The following is a 16,351-nucleotide window of genomic DNA, read 5'->3' as shown; positions in this document are numbered from 1 at the left end:
TCAAAACAGTTTGTTATGGACTTAGGGATCATGTACGACGCACTTGAACTCAACCCTAGTGTCCGAGTGCTTAGCTTACAGAAACGTACCACCTCGATTGCGTATGCAGACAAACTGATCCACCACATTAACCTTATCACACCAATGAGATCTAGGATCCAAATTCACAGAGTCTGCCTTGACGTTCATAAAACTCCACGGACCCCCCTTGCGCAGTGGAACCCAGAACGACGTGTGACCAAATACGGTTACGGTGCTGTCCTTTCAGCACCATGATTCGAAGGGCCCTCAAATTGCTTAAAATAACCCTCATCAAGATCTGTTGCCTACGCCTAATAGTCCTACTCAGTACTTATTATTACAAATAGAAAATTATCACTTCTCACCATGGAGTTCGTTTAGTAAAGTTAGATCAAAGCTTAATCAATGTCTCGCAAGATCACATAATGATTGATTGGAATATAATAGCATATACTGTAGCATAGTAGGCCTAGAATGTTAAAACACCTCAGTCATTTCTTATCTGAAGCTGAATAAGGAATTATATATGCTTTGATTGAAACAAAATAGGTCTACAGAAAGGCTAGTTTGTTAACACCATCTGCTTTAATTCACTCACAAAGCACTAATTCAAGAAGATCTAAATGCATATTCCCATGAAACTGATTGAGATGGGATGCCGAGTGGCGCAGCGGTCTAAGGCACTGCATCTCAGTGCTAGAGGCGTCACTACAGACCCCCTGGTTCGGTTCCAGGATGTATCACAACCGGCCGTGATTGGGAGTCCCATAGGGCGGCGCACAACTGACCAAGTGTTGTCCGGGTTTGGCCGGTGTAGGCAGTCATTATAAATAAGAATTTGTTCTTAACGGACTTGCCTAGTTAAATAAAAGGTAAAAAAAAAAGAAATATATATATATATATACACACACAAAAATAAAAATAAAATGTATCATTCACGATTGACAGTGATTATGGCCTATTTTGAAATTAGTTATGCCTAACTTGGTGTTTTAGGGTATTCAAAATAGAAAATATTCTTATGACAATATGGTTTACATAGGCAGATGTGGCAATTGGAGGATGTAGTTTATGCATAGGCCTATTCTACAATGATATTCAATAGGCTACATCTGTCAGTACTCTGTACAAACGTTAAGAAATTATGACGTCATAAAAAAAAAGGTGCTCCCTCACCTAAAAAAAGTGCACTACACCACTGGGGATGGGATAGGGTCAGAGGAAAAGCTGGATATCCAGTGACAAAGCCAACTGGGCGATTCCACGCATGCATGGTCAAAAATACTTTTGGTATCACATATTGTTCTGGCAATTCTCACATAAAAACTTTATTGCGAGGAAGGATGTTTAACATGCTTTTTACATTTGTATGACATTTTTGGGGGTTAAATCGTGATGAAAGTGGCGTTTTTTAGACCTATGCATGCCTCCTGTAAGACTCTGATCCGTGAACCGTACATGGTACAGACATCTTGGTGTCTATATTATGAAATAAAATGTTCACATGAATTGATTCAATATTAAAAATATTATTATTAAAAAGTCCCCCACCAGAGACCCTATTTCGACATAATTCCTGTCCTATAGCGGATTTTTTTATTTTTTTTGTTCCACCTCCGAAGAATTACGCAGGCTGCTAATATATATTCATGAATTAGGGGTGGGAACATTTATTGTGGTGATTTCCACATGGAGTGGACAACAAGTAGGGTACTGACAGCTGTCAAGTGTAGCTAGCTAGTATCCCGTCTGTATCTAGCTAGCTAATGTTATCTGTTGTTGCTACACAGTATTCAAAAGATTAGCCAGCTTTCCAGGTTATGGCTGGTTCTGGAGCTGGTTGTCATAATTTGGCATTTAGGGAAAAATTTGCCAAAGATGGATAGGGGAAGCCAGTATCTTTGATTTTGCCATCCAAAGTTATCTCCAAAGTTCTGGCATCTTCCATAAATTGCGACAACGAATCCACCATAGAAAAATAAAAAAGATGATGCTCTGGTAATATGGATTTCCTAACTATTGAAAGGTTTGGACTAGAGACACATTTTTCTACATTGTAATGGACACGGTGCAACCTTCGGTAGGCTGCTGGCAGACTATTCGGCTGCGCTCCAGCAATTCCAAGTCAGCACGTGCTCATGCCAGAGGAAGTGGAATGACAGGCTACAATGACTTTGCTCATGATGTACGCCGCAAATGATTAGGGCCCTATAAAATTTACTTTTTGCATAATTATGTTCTCTTTTTTCCCAAATCCCATTCTGTTTTGTTTTTCCAGCTTTCCTTTTCCCCCACTTTTTCAGGTTTTTGTTCTCAGAATCATACTTTAATAGCAAAATTGGATGTTCTAAGTCCACAACAATGCTTAAACCACATCAGGAGACTACTTTTGAGGTCTGGCAAAACAAATAAAAAATGTTGGATGTAGATACCCTTTAATTTAACTGTGCACCAGCAAGAGACTTGTTTGGTTAGCGGTGTTTCTGTAGCACACGTGATTGCAGAGTTTGCTAAACAAATAGCCACCTATTCCCCTTCAGCAGACTGAAAAGATTTGGCATGGGAACTCAGATCCTCAAAAAGTTATACAGCTGCACCATCGAGAGCATCCTGACTGGTTGCATCACCACCTGGCATGGCAACTGCTCGGCCTCCGACCGCAAGGCACTACAGAGGGTAGTGCGTACGGCCCAGTACATCACTGGGGCCAAGCTTCCTGCCATCCAGGACCTCTATGTCAGAGGAAGGCCCTAAAAATTGTCAAAGACTCCAGCCTCCCTAGTCATAGACTGTTCTCTCTGCTATCGCACGGCAAGCAGTACCGGAGCACCAAGTCTAGGTCCAAAAGGCTTCTTAACAGCTCCTACCCCCAAGCCATAAGACTCCTGAACAGATAATCATGGCTACCCGGACTATTTGCAATTGCCTGTTTATTATCTACGCATAGTCACTTTAACTCTACCCCCCCCCCCCCCCTCCCCATGTACATATTACCTCAATTACCTCGACTAACCGGTCCCCCCCACACATTGACTCTGTACCGGTACCCCCTGTATATATCCTCCCTACTGTTATTTTATTTTACTGCTGCTCTTTAATTATTTTTATTTTTTACTTAACACTTTTCTTTTCTTAAAACTGTATTGTTGGTTAAGGGCTTGTAAGTAAGCATTTCAGTGTAAGGTCTACACCTGTTGTATTCGGCACATGTGGCAAATAAAATTAGATTTGATGCAAATAATCATGATACTAGGTAGGCACTAGCTACTTTGTAGTGAACATTGAGAAGGTTTTTGGCTAATTTGTTCATTCGACATGGTGGGAACTTTTTGTGCCGGTAAAATGTATAATGCAAGAAATGGTGATGGAAACGCCTTTATGCACAAATATTGATATAATAACCATCATATCGAAGAAAACTTGTTCCTCCCACTATGACTCGGGAAACCATGCAGTTTATTAGGCTACAGATGAAATAAGTTACGATGAACTTCACAGGGTGGTGAAAGTGCACAGTGATCTTGATGCTCCTTTCCAATAAATATTGAGGGTCTTATTCTGGTGACATGACGATGGATGCTTGACTGCTGTTTGACAAGTAAAAATATTCTCACTCTTATCCATAATCATCTCATCATGTAGCCTACAAACACAGCCTACCTGAACTGTATCTGCAAATTGTTGGCTAGAGCATGCGTGCCAAGACCAGAGTAGGCACATTTACTATTTAAAAAGGCAACTAACTAAAATCGGTAAAGTTCATAATGCGATGGAAACACATTGAAAGTTGGTACATAAAGTAAAGTGTGTGTGCACTACGTCATCAAGCACTGACTTTTCTCCGCAACAAGTCCGTTTGGTGGAAACACACCATTGGTTGGAAAATTAGCATATTTTCTTTATGCAGATTTTAGAATATTCACATGACAGTCTGTCACCAATTGGATGGAAACCTAGCTACTCACGCATTTTGTTCATGTCTTAAAATAATCTTGGCCATATTCATGTTCTAATAAATTCAATACAATATGTTGATTTCCTACTAAGTTCAATACATTTGAATATTGTTTTACAGGGCACTATGATATCTAACAACACGAACTAAATTCAAATCTAACAGCACAAAATAGATAAACATGTTTGTGGAATTTTCATTTGCGGGTGCCTTTTCAATATAGGATAGACATTTACGATTTCTAGCTGCACCACTCATAGCAGTGGAGTGTGGTCAAAACTATTCATCTTGTGGCGACAGGGGAACTCAATTTGACCATTTATAAAAAGATAACGTGACACACACACACACATACACAGTTGAAGTCGGAAGTTTACATACAGATTAGCCAAATACATTTAAACTCAGTTTTTCACAATTCCTGACATTCAATCCTAGTAAAAATTCCATGTCTTAGGTCAGTTAGGATCACCACTTTATTTTAAGAATGTGAAATGTCAGAATAATAGTAGAGAGAATTATTTATTTCAGCTTTTATTTCTTTCATCACATTCCCAGTGGGTCAGAAGGTTACATATACTCAATTAGTATTTGGTAGCATTGCCTTTAAATTGTTTAACTTGGGTCAAACATGTCAGGTAGCCTTCCACAAGCTTCCCACAATAAGTTGGGTGTATTTTGGCCCATTCCTCCTGACAGAGCTGGTGTAAATGAGTCAGGTTTGTAGGCCTCCTTGCTCGCACACGCCTTTTCAGTTCTGCCCACACATTTTATATAGGATTCAGGGTCAGGGCTTTGTGATGGCCACTCCAATACCTTGACTTTGTTGTCCTTAAGCCATTTTGCCACAACTTTGGAAGTATGCTTGGGGTTATAGTCCATTTGGAAGACCCATTGGCGACCAAGCTTTAACTTCCTGACTGATGTCTTGAGATGTCCACATAATTGTCCTTCCTCATGATGCCATCTACAGTGGGGGAAAAAAGTATTTAGTCAGCCACCAATTGTGCAAGTTCTCCCACTTAAAATGATGAGAGAGGCCTGTAATTTTCATCATAGGTACACGTCAACTATGACAGACAAAATGAGAAAATATTTTTCCAGAAAATCACATTGTAGGATTTTTAATGAATTTATTTGCAAATTATGGTGGAAAATAAGTATTTGGTCAATAACAAAAGTTTCTCAATACTTTGTTATATACCCTTTGTTGGCAATGACACCGGTCAAACGTTTTCTGTAAGTCTTCACAAGGTTCACACACTGTTGCTGGTATTTTGGCCCATTCCTCCATGCAGATCTCCTCTAGAGCAGTGATGTTTTGGGGCTGTCGCTGGGCAACACAGACTTTCAACTCCCTCCAAAGATTTTCTATGGGGTTGAGATCTGGAGACTTTCTAGGCCACTCCAGGACCCTGAAATGCTTCTTACGAAGCCACTCCTTCGTTGCCCGGGCGGTGTGTTTGGGATCATTGTCATGCTGAAAGACCCAGCCACGTTTCATCTTCAATACCCTTGCTGATGGAAGGAGGTTTTCACTCAAAATCTCACGATACATGGCCCCATTCATTCTTTCCTTTACACGGATCAGTCGTCCTGGTCCCTTTGCAGAAAAACAGCCCCAAAGCATGATGTTTCCACCCCCATGCTTCACAGTAGGTATTGTGTTCTTTGGATGCAACTCAGCATTCTTTGTCCTCCAAACACGACGAGTTGAGTTTTTACCAAAAAGTTCTATTTTGGTTTCATCTGACCATATGACATTCTCCCAATCCTCTTCTGGATCATCCAAATGCACTCTAGCAAACTTCAGACGGACACGGACATGTACTGGCTTAAGCAGGGGGACACGTCTGGCACTGCAGGATTTGAGTCCCTGGCGGCGTAGTGTGTTACTGATGGTAGGCTTTGTTACTTTGGTCCCAGCTCTCTGCAGGTCATTCACTAGGTCCCCCCGTGTGGTTCTGGGATTTTTGCTCACCGTTCTTGTGATCATTGACCCCACGGGGTGAGATCTTGCGTGGAGCCCCAGATCGAGGGAGATTATCAGTGGTCTTGTATTTCCTAATAATTGCTCCCACAGTTGATTTCTTCAAACCAAGCTGCTTACCTATTGCAGATTCAGTCTTCCCAGCCTGGTGCAGGTCTACAATTTTGTTTCTGGTGTCCTTTGACAGCTCTTTGGTCTTGGCCATAGTGGAGTTTGGAGTGTGACTGTTTGAGGTTGTGGACAGGTGTCTTTTATACTGATAAGTTCAAACGGGTGCCATTAATACAGGTAACGAGTGGAGGACAGAGGAGCCTCTTAAAGAATAAGTTACAGGTCTGTGAGAGACAGAAATCTTGCTTGTTTGTAGGTGAGCAAATACTTATTTTCCACCATAATTTGCAAATAAATTCATAAAAAATCCTACAATGTGATTTTCTGGATTTTTTTCCCTCAATTTGTCTGTCATAGTTGACGTGTACCTATGATGAAAATTACAGGCCTCTCATCTTTTTAAGTGGGAGAACTTGCACAATTGGTGGCTGACTAAATACTTTTTTTCCCCACTGTATTTTGTGAAGTGCACCAGTCCCTCTTGCAGCAAAGCATCCCCACAGCATGATGCTGCCACCCCGTGCTTCACGTTTGGGATGGTGTTCTTATAACGATGGTCATTATGGCCAAACAGTTCTATTTTTGTTTAATCAGACAAGAGGACATTTCAGGTTGTTGATATAGGACTTGTTTTACTGTGGATATAGATACTTTTGTACCTGTTTCCTCCAGCATCTTCACAATGTCCTTTGCTGTTGCTCTGGGATTTATTTGCACTTTTCGCACCAAAGTATGTTAATCTCTAGGAGACAGAACGCGTCTCCTTCCTGAGCGGTATGACGGCTGCGTGGTCCCATGGTGTTTATTCTTGCTTACTATTGTTTGTACAGATGAACGTGGTACCTTCAGACATTTGGAAATTGCTCCCAAGGATGAACCAGACTTGTGGAGGTCTACAATTTTTTTTCTGAGGTCTTGGCTGATGTCTTTAGATTTTCCCATGATGTCAAGCAAAGAGGCACTTAGTTTGAAAGTAGGCCTTGAAATACATCCACAGCTACACCTCCAATTGACTCAAATGATGTCAATTAGCCTATCAGAAGCTTCTAAAGTCATGACATCATTTTCTGGAATTTTCCATGCTGTTTAAAGGCACAGTCAACTTAGTGTATGTAAACTTCTAACCCACTGGAATTGTGATACAGTGAATTATAAATGAAATAATCTGTCTGTAAACAATTGTTGGAAAAATTACTTGTCACGCACAAAGTAGATGTCCTAACCGACTTGCCAAAAATATAGTTTGTTAACAAGAAATTTGTAGAGTGTTTGAAAAACGAGTTTTAATGACTCCAGCCTAAGTTTATGTAAACCTGATGAGTCAAAAATGAGATTTTTGGTTCCAACCGCCGTGTCTTTGTGAGACGCAGAGTAGGTGAACGGATGATCTCCGCATGTTTGGTTCCCATCGTGAAGCATTGAGGTGGTGGTGTGGTGGTGCTTTGCTGGTGACGCTGCAGCGATACGCCATCCTATCATTTGTTTTTCAACAGGACAATGATCCAAAACACACCTCCAGGCTATGTAAGGCCTATTTGACCAAGGAGAGTGATGGAGAATTCATACAGTTTCCTCCAAAATATAGACCTTAAGGATAATAAGAAACATGGTTTCCATTGGAAATTATTAATTTAGGATGCTAAGGTTGACCATCGTGTGGAATCACCCACATATTGTTTGGAACAATATACTATTCAAACATCAAATTTCCAGAGTGGGCTCTCGGCTACTTTTTAAGAAATTATCCATTTTAAAACATAGAAATTGACCAATTTTACCAATCATAGCCCTTCTGCAGGATTGCATATTTATCAAATCACCAGCAGAGTTCCCTTTGAATCCATTTCCCCATTCAATGTGTTGGTGGTGCTCATAAAATGTATCTTAACAGTAGCAGAGAGCCCACTCTGGAAATGTAAAACGATATTTCTAAAAAATACCAAGAGGGGACTTTTGAGATATTCATAGTTTTAATGTTGAATACATTCGTGTAAAATTGTATTTCAGAATGTAGCAATACTACATATTTTAGAGCACACTATGGAGTATAATGACACCAAGATGTTGCTTGTATCATGGATAATTGGGTGTCACAGGGGACATGTATAGGTCTAAGAAGGGCCTCAAACGGCCACTTTCATTGTGATTTTCAACAACAAAACAATTGTGTTAGAAATGTAAAAAGCATATCAAACATCCTTCCTCCAAATAAAGGTTCTATGTGAGAATTGCCAGAACTATCAGATACCAAAAACATTTTTGGGCTATGCTGCCATCAACTCACACAGGTCATACGACTACTCACACAATGCAAGCACGCACCCAGGAAACAGTGAAAATATGTTGTGGTTTCTGCAGAATAGAATTCCTTCTCCACTTGAAATAACACATGCTCCCACACTCGCATCACACAGCAATGAAAAACCAATCATTGTGCTCTGCAAGTTCGTTCCATCTGGGCACATCACCGCACGTTGTTTTATTTCCACAAGCTTATTACAACCCAAAAACATGATCATTTTTATACCATCTCTGACGAAACACATGATGAACGTCAAAACCCAAAAGGCATTCATATTACGCCACTATATTTAGGCTACAGAGTGACAGTGAAACCTACACAAGTCTTTATAAAATGCTGATAATTATGCTCGCAATACCATGAGATACATTCCCATAGACACCACATTCCAGTGTTATAACAGCCACATGACAACTGAGGCTACACAAGTGTAAATCGACCAATAGGAGCAGGGTATGGGCTGACTGTCTCTGATGAATGGCTATGTGGCTATGGCGGCGAGGGGGAACAGCGTTGCTACCCAGTGACATAGACAATGCCAAGTTTCAGGTGCCTTCCTTTCTCAGCCTGCCTGGGCTCTGACTGCTGTGTAGAAGGATATGATGTCACATGGTCAATAATGAACACTCTGGCCCCTCCATCACTCCGAGGTGGAGAAAGGGAGAAACATGGCACTGCTTTTCTCCTCCTTAATAAATGAGAGAGTTGGCTAATCTGACCAACACTGAACTGCCAAGGCTTAATTAACTGGTCCATGGAATATTCCCAGTCATTACTCACATCTCAAAATGTAGAATATGTTTAGGGTGATGAGTGTGTCTTTATGAAGGTATATGGATGGAGATGTAAAATTTAAATCAACCATATTGGATTTGTGTAGTAGGCTGGATTATGTTATGTAGGATTGTAGTCTACATGCAATAGAGAAGCTGAGTATGTTGTGAACGTTGGCAAATGGAGGCAGGGGCTCTCTTACCTTCTTTCTTCAACCATTTGACAATGTTTCCCTCCTCCATGGTGGGAGAGAGAGCAGGCATCTCCACTTTGACTGGGGCAGCCCCTAGAGGAAAGAGAGAAAACACATCAACACCAGTCAGACCCCAAGTAGCAATACATGCTAATTTATAACAAAGAATGAAATCGTTCACTTTAGTCTACATAACTATAAAATCAAGTCAATTGAACAAAAATGCATTAATAGGTCTATGCTACACTATATATACACAAAGGTATGTGGACACCCCTTCAAATTAGTGGATTCGGCTATTTCAGCCACACCAGTTGCTGACAGGTGTATATAATCGAGCACACCACCATGCAATCTCCATAGACAAACATTTGCAGTAGAATGGCCTTAATGAAAGGCTCAGTGACTTTCAACGTGACACAGTCATAGGATGCCACCTTTCCAACTATTCAGTTCGTCAAATTGCTGCCCTATTAGAGCTTCCCCGGTCAACTGTAAGTGCTGTTATTTTGAAGTGGAAACGTCTAGAAGCAACAACGGCTCAGCTGCGAAGAGGTAGGCCACACAAGCTCACAGAACTGGACCGTCGAGTGCTGAAATCGTCCGTCCTCGGTCGCAACACTCACTACTGTGTTCCAAACTGCCTCTGGAAGCAACGTCAGCACAAGAACTGTTCCGTCGGGAGGTTCATGAAATAGGTTTCCATGGCCGAGAATCCGCACACAAGCCTAAATTCACCATGCTCAATAACAAGCGTCGGTTGGAGTGGTGTAAAGCTCGCCGCCACAGGACTCTGGAGCAGTGGAAACGCGTTCTCTGGAGTGATGAATCATGCTTCACCATCTGGCAGTCCGACGGACGAATCTGGGTTTGGAGGATGCCAGTAGAACGCTACCTGCCCCAATGCATAGTGCCAACTGTAAAGTTTGGTGGAAGAGGAATAATGGTCTGGGGCTGTTTTTCATAGTTTGGGCCAGGCCCCTTAGTTCCAGTGAAGGGGAATCTAACACTACAGCATACAATTACATTCTAGACGATTCTGTGCTTCCAACTTTGTGGCAACAGTTTGGGGAAGGCCCTTTCCTGTTTCAGCATGACAATGTCCCGTGCACAAAGCAAGGTCCATACAGAAATGGTTTGTCAAGATCAGTGTTGAAGAACTTGACTGGCCTGCACAGAGCCCTGACCTCAATTCCATCTAACACCTTTGGGATGAATTGGAACGCCGACTGCGAGCCAGGCCTAATCATCAAACATCAGTGCCTGACCTCACTAATGCTCGTGGCTGAATGTAAGCAAGTCCCTGCAGCAATGTTCCAACATCTAGTGGAATGCCTTCCCAGAAGAGAGGCTGTTATAGCAGCAAAGGGGGGACCAACACCATATAAATGCCATTGATTTTGGAATGAGATGTTTTAAGAGCAGGTGTCCACATACTTTTGGTCATGTAGCGTATATCCTACTCTGATTGGGTCTGTGTGACATCAAATAAGTACATTAAAAAGGCAAGCTAGGCTATATTCAGTCAGTCAGTCTATTGAGAAGGAAGAGGAACAGAATGTTAGAGGAGCCTAGAAATGCATGCGGGCTAACGAAGAAGAAAGAAGTGGTACAGTAGGAGGCTATAAGAGGAAAGAGGGTGAGAGCTGTGGGGCTCATGCCTCAGCACACATCCACTGACAGGGAGAGATCAAAGCCACCAGGCCACAGGAAGCGGACAGCACCCTGGCGACAGAAGAGAGAGCAGTGCAGGCAGATCAACAGTAGGCTGCGATGGCGACTGACATATTTGCCTGGGGCTGGAAGCCCTGTCGCCCACTGGGCCACCACAGCCTGAAACATAGTCGTCCACAGCAGCTGGAGCCACTCAGAGGACCACAGTTGAGCTGGCTCAGGGTCATATTAGGCACTGGGCTGGCCATGCTAGTGCCCAACTCTGTCATCTCCTTGTAATACTGAGTATTACAATGTTATGTTGACTGAGAATTACAACGGTAGAACACAGATCAGTAGATAGAACTAGTGTATTAGAAATGGCCTGCAAGGCCCGAATGATACAAGGTGATGAGCCATGGCTGTGGGAGAACCTCATGTACTGGTGCTTGTGTTGTTGTTCATGTGTTGTTTTTGCCGTTCATGTACGAAGGTCTCCTTCTGCTCTGCATGTCATGTGTGAAGAACTCAGGCCTGGATGAGCACATCACTGGACAACAACGCCCTGAAAGCACGCCCGCTGAAACCCCCATTCATAACCCTAGCTCTCTTAGTCTGAACAGGCAGGGGAAGCAAACGTGCAATTGAGTGTGTGCTGTGTGTGTTTATTGAGGTGGGGGAGGCTAGAGACACACACACAGACAGACAGACAATGTAAGGGCAGTGACCGCCATGACAGGAGCTTGCAGACCAATTCCTGTCTGTAAAACATTGCCCTCCCCGCCCCCCGTCGTCGACTGAAATCATTTTTTATCACAGACTCTATTTTTATCCCAGCCTTACAAAAGCTCTATTATCATAATCACATCCACAGATTGTCTTTACAATCCATTAAACGGCACACAGCAGAAAGATCATTAATTCAAATTAACCTTAATTATAAGCTAATTTGTCTGGTTTCTTTTTTCATTTTGGCTAGGCTTAGGCCAGGGCTCTCCAACCCTGTTCCTGGAGAGCTACCTGTAGGTTCATTCCAACCCTATTCTAGCACACCTGATTCTAATAATTAGCTGGTTGATAAGCTGAATCATGTTAGTTACAAATGGGGTTGTTCAACCTGTCAGAATTATAGTACGCTCAGATTCCCTGTCTGTATTGAATAGTTTACCATCTTGCAAATCTAATGGGAGTGACCTACTATTGGAGGCATTAATGTTACTATGGAGAATTGAGACTGAGTAGTAGTGAGATTCTCCCAGCCTATTCAGGTGTGGAAGGGAATCAAATTGTAGACCAGAGCCAAAATAGCTTTAAAACTAGATATGTGATGTAATATTCCACTGGGTACAGGTGAGGCCAAATGTAAGATCAGAGCCATTTTGATAGATGTGTGGCAGAAGAGATGGGACTGAGCCCAAGGGCTGGCATTTATATGCTCTGCAAAGAATGGTCAGTGGACCAAGATTCAAAGGTCAGATTAGGAAGGAAGAGGGGTGTTTGCTCGATTGCGCCTAGGACAATGAAATCGTCACTACATCTGATTGGCAAGCATGTGAATGGTTTGTGTCTGGAGTGTATGGTAGATGAACTGCTGGAGCATGTGTTATATTGTTGTAAGTATGTTGAAGAGAAGGAAATATTTAAGTGTAGGGTCGTTGAGGTTAGACGGGGTTGGGGGAGTTCGGAAGGGATTTTGGGTATGAGGGAGGGTCTATTAGAAGTTAGTAGGGCTCTTGTTTATTTTCTCAGAAGCACTGAATTAGGTAGGAGGATTTAGAAATGTGGAGCTAATGTTGTAATCCGCGATTGAACACACTCCAGCACAGTAGGTGGCGGCATGCACCTTTAACATTTGTTTGCAGACCGCTATTCTATAATACAAGAACAACTGGGGTTGGAGCAAAAACCTACAGGACAGTAATATGGACTTGGCCTTTTACCAAATAGGGCTCTCTTCTGTATACCTTGTCAAAACACAACTGATCGGCTCAAACGCATTAACACGGAAATGAATTCCACAAATTCACTTTTAAGAAGGCACACCTGTTAATTGAAATGTATTCCAGGTAACTACCTCATGAAGCTGGTTGAGAGAACACCAAGAGGGTGCAAAGCTGTCATCAAGGCAAAGGGTGGCAATTTGAAGAATCTCAAATATAAAATATGTTTTGGTTACTACATGATTCCATATGTGTTATTTCTTAGTTTTGATGTCTTCACTATTATTCTACAATGTAGAAAATAGTAAAAAATAAAGAAAAACCCTGGAATGAGTAGGTGTGTGCAAACTTTTGACTGGTACTGTAATGAATGATATAATGCTGCCTTCTGCTGGATACTTGTGTGAACTGCCAAAACATTGGGTCAGGGGGCATTTTTATGAGCAGTGATGGCACTGATCCAGCTAGCGACTGTACAGCATCACCAGGGGCCAGTTCAGAAAATTGAATCTTAAGTGTCATCTTAGAATTCTGCTCCCCATTAGATCATATTCCCTGTGCACTTAAAGTAAACTGAAAAGCAATAGGCTGATTTCCCTCAATTGTCATGGGATCATATTAACATGTTTTAATTGTAGCATATCATTTGATTTCAATATCATAGGCCTAGATATTTTGTTAGTCTGTTTTAAAGCTTCATCCAAAAGCAAGGCGCCACAATCTGAAGTGGGGAGCAGAATTTAACACAAATGATTTAAATCTGGATTACCCCACATTTTTTAAAACTGGCCCATTTCCATGACTCATCCGATCTAGCACAAGGTCCAGGTGGGATGAGTGAATTGGTTAAAATAGAGTAACCATGATCAACCTTACATCAGTGTATTACTGACTTAGTTACAACATAGCTACAATGTTTTGTCAGCTTTAGCAGGAACACAGAGTGGGCTATGTTGCCTTGAATGACCCTATGTAGAGAGAGACTGTGACATACAGAAAAACCAACACGATTTTCAGGTTGGTCAAATCAGGTCCTAGTTCAATTCTCTCTCATCAATAACGTTTTTTTAATGATTGTATTTATTATTTTATTTAAGATTTTCTGTGCCCCTGATCACTTTCCACCCTGTTAGTTTGTTCTATTTATCAATTTAAGAAAACAACCCCTTCCTACAATGACAACACATTCAGGAAGTGTAATGTCTTTGGTGAGAAAACAATGGTACAAAGCTAAATAAATATACACTCAGTTGTATCCATTTTTCCATGTTTTTAGTCTGTATGTCCCGCTCATTAGGCTAAATACTAGAGAAAATTAACCAAATTTCAAAATGTTAAAATATGTTTGATAGAGAAGTTAAAATCCTGTTCAAGTGTTCACCATTTTGCTAACTAAATTTTTAATCACTCACAGAGCTATGGCTAATTTAGTCTCCACATTTTCACCCTGTTAGGTTAAACCTGGTTAGGATTATGCACCTACTAACATGTTGAAAAAAAAAAAAAAGTGCCTGAGCTTGACCAACATGTTTTTCTGAAAGTCAAACGACCTTTTTCTGATAAAATACAAAATAATATATAATAATAAAATTGTATCTAAAGTTATGAGGTCCAAAACTAAGGCACCGATTTGTAGGAACGACCCAACTGGCTAACTAGCAAACTAAAAACTAAGATTTGTTATGACTTGCGTTAGCTAACTGGCTAGCTAAGCTGTGCAACCTTGACAGCTCGACTGTAACGTCTACGAGGCGAGCTAACGGATAACGAGTGTCTGATAATGTTCAGCAAACAGAAAACCCATATTTACTTCAATAAGACTCATACATGCAGTGACATCCGGCTGAAACGTATTTTTTTTAGAACTGGGGTGATGTAAAGAAAAATAAATAAATAAAGAGGTTAGCTAGCTAGCGCCAAGCTAGCAAGTTTGCTAGCGGCGCTTAGCTGAGCTGTCATCCAAAACTAGTACAATAAATGAAGTATCAACGCTTACCAAATAAATATGGCGATTGAAAGAACTGCCTGACATTATCCTGAAACGAATGTGAAGTCCATGAATTTTTTTTAAGCTTTGCAAATCTCAGGCCAAATAGAATTCCTTGACGACCCAAACGCAAGGAGGCCGCCATGTTTTCGTCCTCCGTCGGTGAGAGATGCCCAGGTTTATGCCTGACAGGTGAAAAAGGAAAGAAAACATGATCGTAAAGTGGTACCACACAAAGCCATTACGTGGGATAGTTTATATACGATATCAATTAAGCCAGGTGACTAGACATATATACATGCATCAAGAGTACTATTTTTGGTTGTAACGCTCCTTAAAAAAAAGCCAAAGACGTCCATGTTGGATCTTTGAGGTCCTTTTTTGTAATCTTCCTCTGTAGTGAATTTGTAGTTCAGCTGCAACCAGCTGATCATGTCATGTAAAAAAAAAAAGAACAGAAAAAGTCTAGCACAGCACAATTGTACGATTTTTAAAAACTTTTTTTTTAGACGTGTATTATATTTATTACATTTTTATTATATACTGAACAAAAATATAAATGCTACAATTTCAAAGATTTTACTGAGTTACAGTTCACATAAGAAAATCAGACATTTGAAATCAATTTATTAGGCCCTAATCTATGGATTTCACATGACTGGGAATACAGGTATGCATCTGTTGGTCACATATACCTTAAAAGAAAGGTAGGGGCGTGACCACCATTTGCCTCATGCAGCGCAACACATCGCCCTCGCATAGAGTTGATCAGGCTGTTTTTATTTTTAGAGGGCAGATCAGCTTTAATATTGCAGATAGATTGGAGCTTCCATCAATGTAATTGTCTGCATCATTTCCAATCCCCCATATATATTTTTTGTCTATATATATATATATATATATATATATATATATATATATATATATATATATATGCCTTCGGAAAGTATTTAGACCCCTTGACTTTTTCCACATTTTGTTACATTACAGTCTTATTCTAAAATTGATTAAATAAAACGATTTCCTCATCAATCTACATACAATACCCCATAATCACGAAGTGAAAACAGGTTTTCAGACATTTTTGCTAAATTATTAAAAACAAAAAACAGAAACACCATATTAACATAAGTATTCAGACCTGTTGCTATGAGACTCGAAATTGAGCTCAAGTGCATCCTGTTTCTGCAGCATTGAAGGTCCCCAAGCACACAGTGGCCTCCATCATTCTAAAATGGAAGAAGTTTGGAACCACCAAGACTCTTCCAAGAGCTGGCCGCCTGTCCAAACTAATTAATTTTAGAATAAAGCTGTAACCTAACAAAATGAGGAAAAAGTCAAGGGGTCTGAATACTTTCTCAAGGGACTGCACATACACATACACATACACATACATACATGCATACCCACATATATATACATATA

The 16,351-nt window shown here is 40.8% G+C and overlaps 1 protein-coding gene across 1 annotated transcript in view; it reads right to left on the bottom strand.

Moving 5' to 3' along the window:
• The window catches only part of pdhx (pyruvate dehydrogenase complex component X), a 75,516-nt gene extending 60,192 nt beyond the window's left edge, over positions 1–15,324 (bottom strand). Inside the window, exons 1-2 of the mRNA XM_084171879.1 lie at positions 14,936–15,324; positions 9,356–9,439 (exon numbers count right to left, since the gene is read on the bottom strand). Of these exons, the coding sequence (XP_084028005.1) occupies positions 9,356–9,439; positions 14,936–15,071 (220 nt within the window). The 5' untranslated portion in view covers positions 15,072–15,324. The remainder of the gene's footprint in view (positions 1–9,355; positions 9,440–14,935) is intronic.
• Between the last annotated feature and the right edge of the window lie 1,027 nt (positions 15,325–16,351).

This window comes from Coregonus lavaretus (genome assembly GCF_964263955.1).
Source record: "Coregonus lavaretus genome assembly, chromosome: 11".
NCBI classification, from domain to species: domain Eukaryota; kingdom Metazoa; phylum Chordata; class Actinopteri; order Salmoniformes; family Salmonidae; genus Coregonus; species Coregonus lavaretus.
Note: the sequence above shows the minus strand (reverse complement) of the source record. Positions and strands in the feature narration are given on the sequence as shown.